The sequence below is a fragment of the Herpailurus yagouaroundi genome, unplaced genomic scaffold (assembly GCF_014898765.1).
Source record: "Herpailurus yagouaroundi ecotype Mexico unplaced genomic scaffold, PumYag 28, whole genome shotgun sequence".
In the NCBI taxonomy this organism is placed as follows: Eukaryota; Metazoa; Chordata; class Mammalia; order Carnivora; family Felidae; genus Herpailurus; species Herpailurus yagouaroundi.
In genome coordinates this window covers 106510086-106522682 of record NW_024412376.1, presented here as the reverse complement: position 1 = coordinate 106522682, position 12597 = coordinate 106510086, and the positions used below count along the sequence as shown (strand labels likewise).

The following is a 12597-nucleotide window of genomic DNA, read 5'->3' as shown; positions in this document are numbered from 1 at the left end:
AGTAGCCAGGATATGGAAACAAACTATGTGTCCAACAACAGATGAATGGATAGAGAAATTGTGTGTGTGTGTATACATACACATACATATATACACCTATGTAAATAAAATGGGATATCATCAGCCATTGAAAAGAATGAAACCTGGCCATTTGTGAGAACATGGATAGACCTTGAGGACACTATGCTAGGTGAAATAAGTCAAAGACAAATATCTTATGATCTCACTGATATGTGGAATCTAAAAAAACAAAAAAAACCCACCACAAAACAAAACTAAAAAAACCAAGCTCCCTGATACAGAGAACAGATAGGTAGTTTCCAGAGTTGAGGATTGGGAATGGTGGGCGAAATGGGTGAAGGGAGTCAAAGGTGCAAGTTTCCAGTTATAAAATAAATGTCCTAGGGATGTAATTTACAGCATGGTGATTATAGGTAATACTGTATTGCATATTTGAAAGTTGTTGAGAGAGTAAGGCTTAAAAGTTACCACATACACAAAAATTTATAACCGAATGGTAACATATTAACTAGACTTATAATTTTGTAATATATACAAATATCAAAACATTATGTTGTTATACCTAAATCTAATATATCGTATGTTAATTATATCTTAATTTTAAAAAGGTAATAACTGGAATAAAACAGGAGTGGAGCAAAACCGTATTGGGCATAAACAAGGCCAGTCCTGCCTTGAACTTCCTGTGGTGTTTGTTATGTTCTTTTTGGTGAACTTTGTCTTTTGTGTGATATGTAGATGAATCTGGAAGGCTTCAGCTTCAAAGACAGGAAAACTCCACTACTGCATTTCCCATAGGCTCACATGCCTGAGACTTAAAACAGTGTCAGTGTGAACTTAATGCTTGAAACGTGTACAAACCCTCTTTTTTCCTTTTGACCAAACTTTTTTCTTTAATGATGTTATTGCTGGGAGTCCATTCAGTGTATTAAATTGTATCTTAAATTGCTTAGCCAGTGGGGTGGGAAGAGGTTAGAGGTTTTGAAGGCTGAAGATTAGAGATGGGTTTTGTAAAAATGGGTGCACTTTATTTAAAATATTTACTTGAGTAATAATATATGTATACATGTATATGTACAGAGGAAAATACACATAAATGTATAGCTTAGTAATTTTCACAAACTGAATATATTAGCATAGTCAACAGCCAGAACTAAAACCAGCATCTTAAATGCTGTCCTTGTTCCTCTTCAAGTTAATACCTCCTACTCAGAGTAACCGTATTCTGACTCTAATGCTATAGATGTGTTTTGCTTGATTTTGTTACTCTGTATGAATTAAGTCATACAGTCACTTAAATGCATAAATGTTAAGATTTATCCACATTTCTTACATATGGTTAGAGTTTATTCATTTTCAGTGCTATACAAAATACCATTGTATGAAATATAACAATGTATCCATTCTACTGTTGTTAGCCATTTGGATGGTTTCCAGGTTGGGGCCATTATACATAGTGTACTATCCCAATACATTCTTTTAATGTATTTTGATTTATATATATGCATAAATTTCCTAGGACATTTCACAGTTTTTTATCTATAGTCCATAAACTCTAAGTGTTCTTTGGAGTTACAGTCAATATATTTACTATGTGTACCATACTCAAATGAGAGCTACAGTTCTAAGTATTACCAAATCCTTCCCTTCTTGGTGTTCTCACTAGACTTTTTCTAAAATTCACTTAGGTTTTTAACATGTATTTTGGTTAAGTATGCATATTAATGTGTTTTATCGCATTGTGAGTACTTTTTAGTACTTTGTTTTACGTGCTTGTGTATCCCAGCAGCTGGCACAGTATCTGAAAAATAGTAAGCTGGGTGAGTGAATGGTGATAGTCATCATTATTGCCAGAGATTAACACAGCAAGTTCCCCTAGTTATGTGAACCATCTTGCTAGGGTAAAATCCTTGCTTTAGTTCAACATCTCAGAGTCAAAGGGTTAGGAATGGGAGGTGATCACACTCTCAGAAGCCTACAGTAGGGTTCAGAACTGAACATGGTGTGTGGTTAGAGGGAATTGCTGTGGCTTTACAAGCCTCTTGGAGATTTCATGTGTTAACAGCAGTGATTCCAAAGGATAGTGTGGGGGCCAGATATAAATAGCAGGACACAAATGGGGTAATGTGCCACTGCCAGGCTACTGCTGGGGGTGTTTATAAAAAGAAAAGTATTCCCTTCTCAGCTCTCACTGTCAACAACCTCCTATCCTGAAGACACGCTTACCACAACTGAAAGAGTGGGGAAACAGTTTGAGACCTAGCATCATTTAAACTTCCTCCACAGGCAGAAAAGCCAGGTAAACATTTTGACTTATTTACACTCAAACTACGGAAGTAAAGAATTTTCAAGAAAACCCTAATTCAGAGCTTGCTTGGCACGTACTGCCTCATGACAATTATCTATCAAGTATTATATTTTGAATCATTTTTAGAAAGTGAAGTTTAACACAAAAGTGACATTTTGGTAGTATATGTTAGTATCTCTAGTGAAAGAAGCTGCTCCTGAATAAAAATAGGAATGTGGGGCCAAAGGGAAGACTTTCCTTTCCCCCATGCTTTTCATTCCCATTTGTAGATGCCAGAATATGGTGAATGGTAGGATAAAATAGAGGTCTCGGTTCAGTTCCAGTAATGTCAACTTTGTTGTAGGTATGTGGAAGGAACTGTAGACCGACCTTTAATTGACTCATTTAATGGCTGTGAGAGAGCTTCAGCTCTTGAGGGCCTCTTACCCTCCTGTTTACCCCCTTTCAGTCTCATAAACATCGGGACAAGGATTGGGCATATGGCCAATAGAGTTGTATAATCTTATTAGAATTGTTGCTTACCAAGTTTTTTCTTATTTTCATTCCCACCATCAGAAATGTATGCAAGACACTTGTTTTATCCTTGAGCTTCTTTTGAATGTAAATATTTGGGGGAAGGAGGACCCCTTGGTAACTCTCTGGTTTGTACCACTACTGGGCTCATCATTCCTTCCATCCTACCCAAATATGTGTGACTTGGCTTGCAAAGACGTTAAGAGAATGCATGATGTGCACGGACAGTAACTACTGGAGACCTTTTGGAAACTGGGAACTTGGAGATCACCAATCTAAAATGGTGATTTTTAGTTTATATTCTTTCTTGTGTATGCTGAGGAGAAACTTAGAGACAGGAAGAAATTATGACTACCAGTGACTGACTATGGTAGAAGAGACAACATGACTGGAAATGGATAGATTTAATTTTGAGCAAATTGCTAAAGTTCTTGGAGCTTTTGCTTCCTCATCTGTAGAATGAGAGTGTTAGACCACCAGACAAATTATAATGGCCCTTACATCCATTGGAAACTTACTGATGATCACTTCCTGACCATCATGATACTCTCACCGCGAATGAAAATATATATAGTGTGTCATCCTGCTGTACATACCTAAACCTCTTTTTTAAGACAACTAAATTGGAATTTCTCCCTTTTAATTTAGAAGAGAAAAATGAAGACAGGACATTTTGATATGGTCACCATGCTGCTGGCAGCGGTGATTCTAATGGACATTTTCCAGGTAATGTTTGGAATGGGAAGTATGTGGTCATTGGAATGGGAACTCTTGATATAATGTTGCCTGAGGCATCCATGTGGGTTGATGATGGAAATGAGAGCGGATAGAATAGGTAAACTTGTTTTTTACAAGTAGCTTTTATTTTTTCATTTTACACTTTGATACAGGCTGACTGTAGAAAGTTGAAAAAATTAAAATTAAGCAAACAGAGGAAACTGAAAATCATCCACAGTCCCTCTACTCAGAGGGAAAGAGTCTTAATCTGTTGGTGTATAGTCTTCTTGGTTTTTTTCTGTGTGTATGTATGTGTGTGTGTGTGTGTGTGTGTGTGTGTGTAATTTAGAAAAATGGGTTCACAGTGTGCATACTGTTTTTTTGCTTTTTAAGTTACTACTGTGCTACAAATGTCTTTGTCATTAAATATTCTTAAAATATGTATTTGGTTCAAATAAGACGACAGTGCAGTGTTTGGTTATGTGTATTTTATTGAAGTACGTAGTGACCATTTTCTCACATCTAGTGTTCTTTTTTTCTGATAGTACTTTCATGATTTTATTTTTTGCAGTTGAATCTTGGAGCATTCTGTAACATATTTTTATGTATATATGAGACTGATATCTCATTTGATTTCTTTCCCCACCATGCTTGCTTCACATCGCTACTGAATACCTAATGATTTGAAGTCTCTTCTTTAAAATATGTTAAATTATTAAAATGTTATTTTTGAATTTAATATTCTGATCCCTTGTCTGTGGAATCATTGTATATTCTGTTGCCTGTGCTTCAGTATGATTTTTTAAATTGAGGAATAATTCACATGTCATTAAAAAAGCACACTTTTAAAGTGCATAATATATGGTGGTTTTCGTAAATTCACTATGTTGTACAATGATCACCATTATCTCATTACAGAACATTCCCATCACCCCAAAAAGAAGCCCTGTAGCTATTAACAGTCAGTCCCAATTCCCTCTTCCCAGCATCCACTGGCAGCCATTAATCTACTTTCTGTTTCTTTGGATTTGCCTATTCTGAAAATTTAACCTGAATGGAATCATGCAGTATCTGGCCCTTTGTGGAGCTTCTTTCACCTAGTATATTGTTTTCAAGGTTCATTCATGTTGTAGCATATACTAGACTTCATTACTTTTTAGAGCTGAATAATTCCATTGTGTGATTATGCCACATTTTGTTTCTCCATTTATATATTGATGGACATTTGGGTTCTCACTTTTTGGCTTTTATGAATGAATAATTCTGCTCTGAATTTTCATGAACTTTCATGAGAACATGTTTTCAGTTCTCTTGGATATATACCTGTGAGTAAAATTTCTGGGTCATATGGTAACTTTATGGGGTTTTTTTGTTTGTTTTAATTTTTTTTAACGTTTATTTATTTTTGAGACAGAGAGCATGAACGGGGGAGGGTCAGAGAGAAGGAGACACAGAATCTGAAACAGGCTTCAGGCTCTGAGCTGTCAGCACGGAGCCCGACACAGGGCTCAAACTCACGGACCGTGAGATTATGACCTGAGCCGAAGTCGGCCGCTTAACCGACTGAGCCACCCAGGTGCCCCGGTAACTTTATGTTTTAATATTTGAGAACTGCCAAACTGTTTTCCACTGTGGCTGCACTATTTTATATTCCTACCAGCAATGTATGAGGGTTCAGTTTCTCTACATCTTTGCCAACATTAATTTCCCTCCCCTCCCCCATTATTATGGCCATTCTAATGGATGTGAAGTGGTATCTCCCTGGGGTTTTGCTATGCATTTTTAACATTGTTTTGTAACATAATTTTCATGTGTGTTCTGTGAATGTTCTGTAATTTGTTTAACCAATTTCTTTTTGTGAACATTCAGGCCATTTCCACATTTTTAATAATATTTTTGTAGGAAATTTGAGGTAATTAAATTTCCTTAGTTTGGAATTTTGTTTCAGTGGATGAATCAGAGGAATAAAATATAATCAGTGTGTTCATGTAGCCTTTTGGACATGTCCCTTAATGTCCATTCAGTTGTCCCTGAATGGTGGTGGCACTTGTGAACTTTTTCACTGCTCAAGGCACTCACTGTACAGAACACACAATCAACTGTGGCCTTGGGCCAGAAAGACTGGATGTCTAAAATTAAACCTGTGGAGACTGGTTAGAGGCATGCGGAAAAGACTGGAACATACTGGATATGATATGATGTGCCTCTGATATGATGTGAGGAATGTGGGAAGTCATTTCATGGTGTGCTGTCTTATAATATGTTAAGTCTTGAAGATAAATCAGGCATCGGTGCCCAAGTTACCTTGTGGTACTTTCTGTGCTGCAGAGAAAAGTACCTTTCTTGGGTAGGAGATGGCAGTGATTTGATCTCCTGTAGCTCAAATTCCCACATCAGGAAACTGACCTACAGACCCAGGAGTTCAGGGGTCCCAAGGACTTCCCCAGAAGAATATTTTGTAGCTGGTAATAAAGACAGTTTCTGATGCTAGCACAGTCTCTTCATTTGTAAAGTGGTGTTATGAATTGTCTGTCTATCCTTTCATAAGAGTTGTTACAAGGAGAAAATTAAAGTCTTCTGAAAGAGCTGCGTCAATGTCAGTGATTTTTATCACTGGAAACAGGACATTTTGTTTAAAAGGACAGATTCTGGGGCCAGATTTCCTGGCTTCAAATCTCAATTTCAGACAGGTTAATCTGTCTTACTTTCCTCATCCTTAAGAAGGGACTATAACAGTACCTACCTCACAGGGTTGCCATGAAGATTAAATGAGTTCATTAATATACATGAACACTTCGTGATTGGCATACAGAAAACACTCTGGAGAAGTTTGTTAGGTCTTAGTGATGGAGTGATTCCAGAGGGTGACTGGGAGGAGGATACCTGGGAAAACTAAAAAATGAATAGATGGTTCTGTGTACAGACCAGGTTGTTGGTGGTGGTTGTAGTCAGTAAGATTATAAGTTTGGTCTTAGACTATTAACATTTGAAGGGCCTTTGAGCAATTCAAGTGGAATTACTAAGTAGGCAGTTGATAATACAGGTTTGGCATTTACAAGGACAGGTCAGAGGTATTTAGATGATAATTGAAACTATGGACATGTATACAATTGCCTAAGAGTAGAGTTGAGAGTTAAAAAATAAGTATCCCAGGAGCGCCTGGGTGGCTCAGTCGGTTAAGCATCCGACTTTGGCTTAGGTCATGATCTCACGGTTCATGAGTTCAAGCCCCACATCAGGCTCTGTGCTGACAGCTCGAAGCTTGGAGCCTGCTTCCGATTCTGTGTTTCCCTCTCTCTCTCTCTCTCTCTCTCTTTGCCCCTCCCCTGCTCATGCTCTCTCTCTGTCTCTCAAAAATAAATAAACATTAAAAAAAAAAGTATCCCTAAGAAACTCCAGCATTTAATGGCTAGTAGGATATGTTGGGTCTTCAAAAGAATATTAGGGGTGTTCCTTTTTTTTTTTCTTTTTTAAATATTTAATATTTATTTATTTATTTCCAATATATGAAATTTAATGAGAGCTGTTTGGGTGGAGGAATGGGAATGATAAGCCAGAGTAGGAAGGATTGAGATATGAGTGGAAATGAAATGGAGATGACAAGGGTAGACATTTCTTTCAAGAAGTTTGTGAGGGAGAATAGAGTGATGTTAGGAAGCAAATAGCCAACCTGGGTTATCTATTTTGCTTTCTTAAATCGATTATTTCTCTCTCTCTCTCTTCCCCCCCTCCCCCTCTCCCTCCCCCTCTCCCTCTCCCTCTCCCCCTCCCTCTCCCTCTCCCCCTCCCTCTCCCTCTCCCTCTCCTCCTCCCTCTCCCTCTCCCTCTCCCTCCCTGCCCTTAACTCTTTCCCCTCACCCCACCACAAACTTTCATGCACACACACTACTCACACACTTTATAAGACTCATTCACGTGGAGGATGCAGCTTTAACAGCCCCTGGCTAAGGATCTTTTTAACGTTTCAACTGAGGTCTCCAGCTTAGGTTGCAGCTTATGTAGCCAATGTACTATTGCAAGTATAGGATAGTGGAAAGAGAAAATGGTAAAGGCATCCTTTTGTTTGTAGATATCCTTAAATGGTGTCCGTGGGCATATTTGCTCGTTCTGTGTTTTGATCTATAGGCCAGAGTACAGGGTTTTCATTTAGTTCACTTGAATATTTTGCTAGTTGCTATGCTAGAAGCTTGGAACTGAAAAGGTAAATGTGATACAAATCCTTGAGGAACATATAGTAGTTCATGTATTCCTATCATAAAATAATGAAGATAACCACAGTTTGTTGGAGGCTTAGTATGTGGTAGGCATTGTGGGTAGGGGCTTTGCATATATTCATTTTGTCATTAATTCTTTACACGACAGTCTTGCAGTTAAGATATTATTTCCTTTAGATGAGATAATTGAAGCTCAGAAATATCGAGTAACTTTCTCATATCCAACTAGACCTATTTATGGAATTTGAACTCAGATCTGTCTGGCTCTAGGCCAGTGCTAATTACATTTCACCACCCTGCTTATTATGTTATATGTATCATTTAAAGATATATTAGGCCCTTTTCAATTGTATATGACAGAAACACTATTCAAACTAGCTAAAGCAAATAGGGAATTTATTGATACTTATAACTGAGGTAGAATAAAGTCTTCAGGTACAGCTAGACCCAGGTCCTTAATTAATGTTATCAGGGCCTTGTCTCTCTACCTTTTAGCTCTGCAAACCTTCCTTTGTTGGCTTTATTTATAAACAGGATTCTCCATGGAACTAAAAGGATAACTATTGACTGCCCGAAGCCAATATTATCCTTAGAGCTTATGAATACAGAGGAAGAAAGCTTTTTTCCTCCCCACTGCGAGTGCCCTGGTTTTTAAATCTGCATCATTGCTTATCATTGGAGCCAAAGGTGCAGAATCAGTCCTACTCAAACCACATAGACAAGGGAGAAGGAATATTTACAATTATGTGTTTATCATGTATAGTATTTCACACGTGATATTTGATTCATTTAGCAGTCTTAAGGGGTTGAGGCATTCTAGCTAAGAATATTGTTCAAAACCAGGACTGCCATTCATTTCTTCGCTTTCACACTCATTCTTTCCTCTGCATCATAAGGTTCAAATGAATGAGTTAGAGGCATAATTGTTGCCATACTTCTCACTGCTCACATTTACTATTTAATACAAATAGGTCACAGCTGAGAAGAGTTATCAGTAGCAATGGAATATACTTCCTACATAAAAGTCATGTCCAAAGTTGTTTTCTAAGCAAGGGAGAAATTCTAGGCAGGGCATGAGAGGGTGGGGACAGTAAATGAGCGAAAATGATATACAGCAAATATCTTCTTTCAAGGGTGTTAATTTCCTTTTCCTTTTCCTTTGAAGGTGAAGGCTGAAATGTTAGACATGGCAGAAAATGCATTTGATGATGAATACCTGAAATGCACTGACAGAATGGAAGTCAAATATGTTCCCCAGCTGCTCAAGGAGGAAAAAGCAAGCCATGCACTCTTGAAGGCTGTGTGGGAAAATGCAGAAGTGAAGTGGGAAGCCAGGAAGACGCAGATCTTTCTCCCTATGAGTTTTAAAGATAACCATGGAATAGCACTGATGGCATATGTTTCGGAAGCTCGAGAGCAGACTGCTTTTTACCGTATGTTCAATGAAGCTGTGAGGATGGCTGGTCTCTCTCGAAAAGAATATGTCTATGACTTCCAGTTCAAAGCTTTTCATTATTACCTGACAAAAGCCCTGCAGTTGCTGAGAAGACCTTGTGAGGAAAGTTACAAAAATGTGGTGTATAGTGTAAGCCGGGACACCTCATTTAAATTTGGAGGGCTCAACCAAGCCAGATTGGGCCATTTCACTCTGGCATATTCAGCCAAGCCTCAAGCTCCTGATGACCAACACATTCTGTTAACCATCCACGCGTGCTTTGGAGTTGCCATTGAAAATTTTTTTGATAAAGAAAGTGAAAGAATTATTTTAATACCTCTGAATGAGATTTTTAACGTGTCACAGGATGGGACCAGCAATAACCTTATCCTTCAAAGCACAAACAAGACCTGCAGCCATTACGAGTGTGCATTCCTAGGTGGTAAGTATCTCTGTTCTCTCTGTGCTTGTCTGGAAGGGAAGGAGTGGGATTCTTAGCCCCAGGGAAAGGTCAGAAAAGAAACTTTAAGGTATTTTAAAAGAGAAATGATGCTGATGGTCTTCAGTCTACCTCCTTTCGTATAATTAGGTTTTTTTTTCCTGAAATGTAATTTTATCAAAAGAATACATTTCTAGCATTCTAGAAGGTTAAAGAAATAAAATACTGTAGGGCTCCGGTTCTTAACCAGGGGCAGTTTTGCCCTGCTGGGTCATTTGGCAATAACTAGAACTTTTGATTGTCACGGTTATCCCTAGTTGCTACCAGTAGTATCTGATGGGTAGATGCCAAGGACACTGCTAAAAAAAATGCACAGAACAGTCCTGCTGACAAAGAAGTACCTGGTCCATACTCCTGCTTGTAAGGCTTACAATGAAAAATAGCAGCTCCCTGCCCCCACCACTCCCTGTCCCCAATTTTCATTCCTCAGTGGTATCGATTTTTAATTTTTCCGCCAAAGTTTTTAATAACAGGCTTCAGAATGTTATCTCTTGATTGTTAGATTTTTAGACCTCATCAGTTACATCATCAGTAATTCAGACTCTATTCTGTTCCACCAATCTTAGCATGTTGGGTTTATGGATTCATATTTGCAGTATGACTGTTGCAGCTGTAGGCCTCAATCCATGTTCAAGACAAAAAGAAAGGGAAGGGATCCGGATGGCAGCTAAATCTGCCTGTTTAATAAGGAAAGTAAAAGCTTTCCCAGAAACTGCTAGTAGATTTCTGATTCTGTATCATTAACCAGAATAGCTACTTGGTAATTTATAACTTGAAGAAAAATGTGGAAAGAAGGTAATTAGCTTTTCCTCTCAAGGGTAGGGAGGCAAGAGAGAAGGGAGTTTGAAATAGCTGTTATAGCAGTAAACCAAACATATGTGATAACCACCATCCTCCTCCTCAGTGTTTGTGTATGTCCCCTTTCCAGTCTTCCACTGTAGTAAAGACTGGTACCTTTTGAAATACCTCTTTTACCCAGAGTTATTAGTTTTTTTGTATCCTTAGTTTTTAATATCCCATCAATAATTCATCCCCAAATCCTTAGAAATATAAATCTCTTCTTTTTTTTGTTATAAAAAAAATTTTTTTAATGTTTATTTTTGAGAGAGAGAGAGCGAGAGAGTGCGAGCAGGGGAGGGGCAGAGAGAGGAAGATACAGAATCCAAAGCAGGCTCTAGGCTCCGAGCTGCCCCGAGCCAGATGTGGGACTCAAATTCATGAACCATGAGATCATGACTTGAGCTGAAGTCAGACGCTTAACTGACTGAGCCACCCAGGTGCCCTGAAATATAAATCTCTTCTTAATACATCAGACATATCAGACACTCTTATGGGTTTTTTTTTTTTTTTGAATATACTCCTTCTGGATTCTCCCATCAAACTGCTCTGTGATATACTCTTTAGGCCTGCTATTGAATAGTCTAAAATCTCTCCTCACAATTATTGAGACTTTCTTTTGCTTCTTCCCTGTGAGGAATCCTCTATATCTTAGATTTTTCTCCTCTTTCTTGAATTACTCCTTTGTTTGGCAGGGGTATGGGTTCTCTAAAAGTTTTCTGAGAAAAGGGACATTGAGGGAAATTTTTAAGACTTTACATATTTGTAAAGTCTACTTATAGGCTTGAATAATAGTTTGTGTAGGTTTCTATTTCTGTTTTGGAAATATCTTCCTTGGAATTTTGGAGTTATTCTTCCATTGTCTTCTGGTTTCTGGTGCTGCTGTTAAAAAGTATGAAGCCATTCTAATTACTAAAGCTTTGAATGAGACCTTATTTCTTTTCTCTGGATGGTTTTACAATGTTTTCTTTATCCCCAGCATTCTGAAATTTAATGATGTTGTGGCTTGGTGTATGTGAGTGAAAGGTTAACAAAACCCTTTCTCCATTATCCTGTGGGAATGACCTCCTGTTGCTCTTCTCCTCACACTGTTTCTCTGTAATCTGTTGAAGGTCGAATGGCAGCTGTGTAAACATGGAACACTGCGTAAGGGTAAACATAGCCCTTGATTGGTAAAATGCATCTGAGCTGGGAGGGTTGTGAATAAACTATAAATACTTGGGGGAAGCCATAGTTTTGGGCATTCCTGAATGTCGTATGACATACCCAGGTGTTTTTCTTGCTGAGTCCTGAAACTGCACTCATGGACTGGTCTCAGAGATATCATCGTCTTTATGTGGCATGAGGCTACTAAACTAGAATGGTTCCTCTAACCACTTGTATAAATGTGTTTCCTTGTACCTGAGCTATAATTCTGGGATTAAATAATAGCCTTGGGCAGCTGTGAGGACTTGCGCCAAAGGTATGTATCTGCTGCTGCCCTGCTGCTAAATAGTGTGCAGTGTTCCTTGCCTTCTATTCTTCTGCCAAACTAAGTAAACAGGTGGGATGAGAGCCTTTTTGGGTCTTAGCAGTGTGACGGTCTAGCTGAACCCAAAACCAGAACCACTGATGAAGCGGAATGAGTATTACAGTAGGGCTTCAGAAGTGGGATAGACTTTTAGACTTTGATTCAGTATGTCCAAGGCACTATGAGATAAAAAAGAACAGGTAGGGAAGCGCTGATAAGACATCATGCCAGGGTGGGAGGCTGATCTGCTTTTGATTTAATGGCAGAAACTGTGTGGTCATTGAGGTGCCTGGGGCACAAAATTTAAGGAAGGTCCTTATTCTTAGGATCATACACTTGTGCCATCTGCAAACTTGCATGATCCTGAGTAAGTGCCTTTTAAATTTTGCACTCATAGGCACCTCATTTGCCTCACCCTAATCCTGGACCTGAGTTGCAAGTCAGTGAAACTAACTATTCACCTTAAGAGGACAGATGAAGACTAGAGCGAGTAAATTTGCATTGCGGGGAAAAGTACCCATTCCCCTCATCAACCATACAATG

General features: G+C 38.5%; 1 protein-coding gene across 5 annotated transcripts in view; it reads left to right on the top strand.

Moving 5' to 3' along the window:
• ART3 (ADP-ribosyltransferase 3 (inactive)) overlaps positions 1–12597 on the top strand; it is a 136219-nt gene that overhangs the window by 98669 nt on the left and 24953 nt on the right. For 4 of the 5 annotated variants that reach the window (XM_040480956.1, XM_040480935.1, XM_040480947.1 and 1 more), the window contains exons 1-3: positions 2211–2320; positions 3491–3568; positions 8939–9650. In XM_040480956.1, the coding sequence (XP_040336890.1) occupies positions 3500–3568; positions 8939–9650 (781 nt within the window). In that variant the 5' untranslated portion in view covers positions 2211–2320; positions 3491–3499. Of the gene's footprint in view, positions 1–2210; positions 2321–3490; positions 3569–8938; positions 9651–12597 lie in introns of those variants that run through there. The other variant, XM_040480926.1, reaches the window with a different exon arrangement.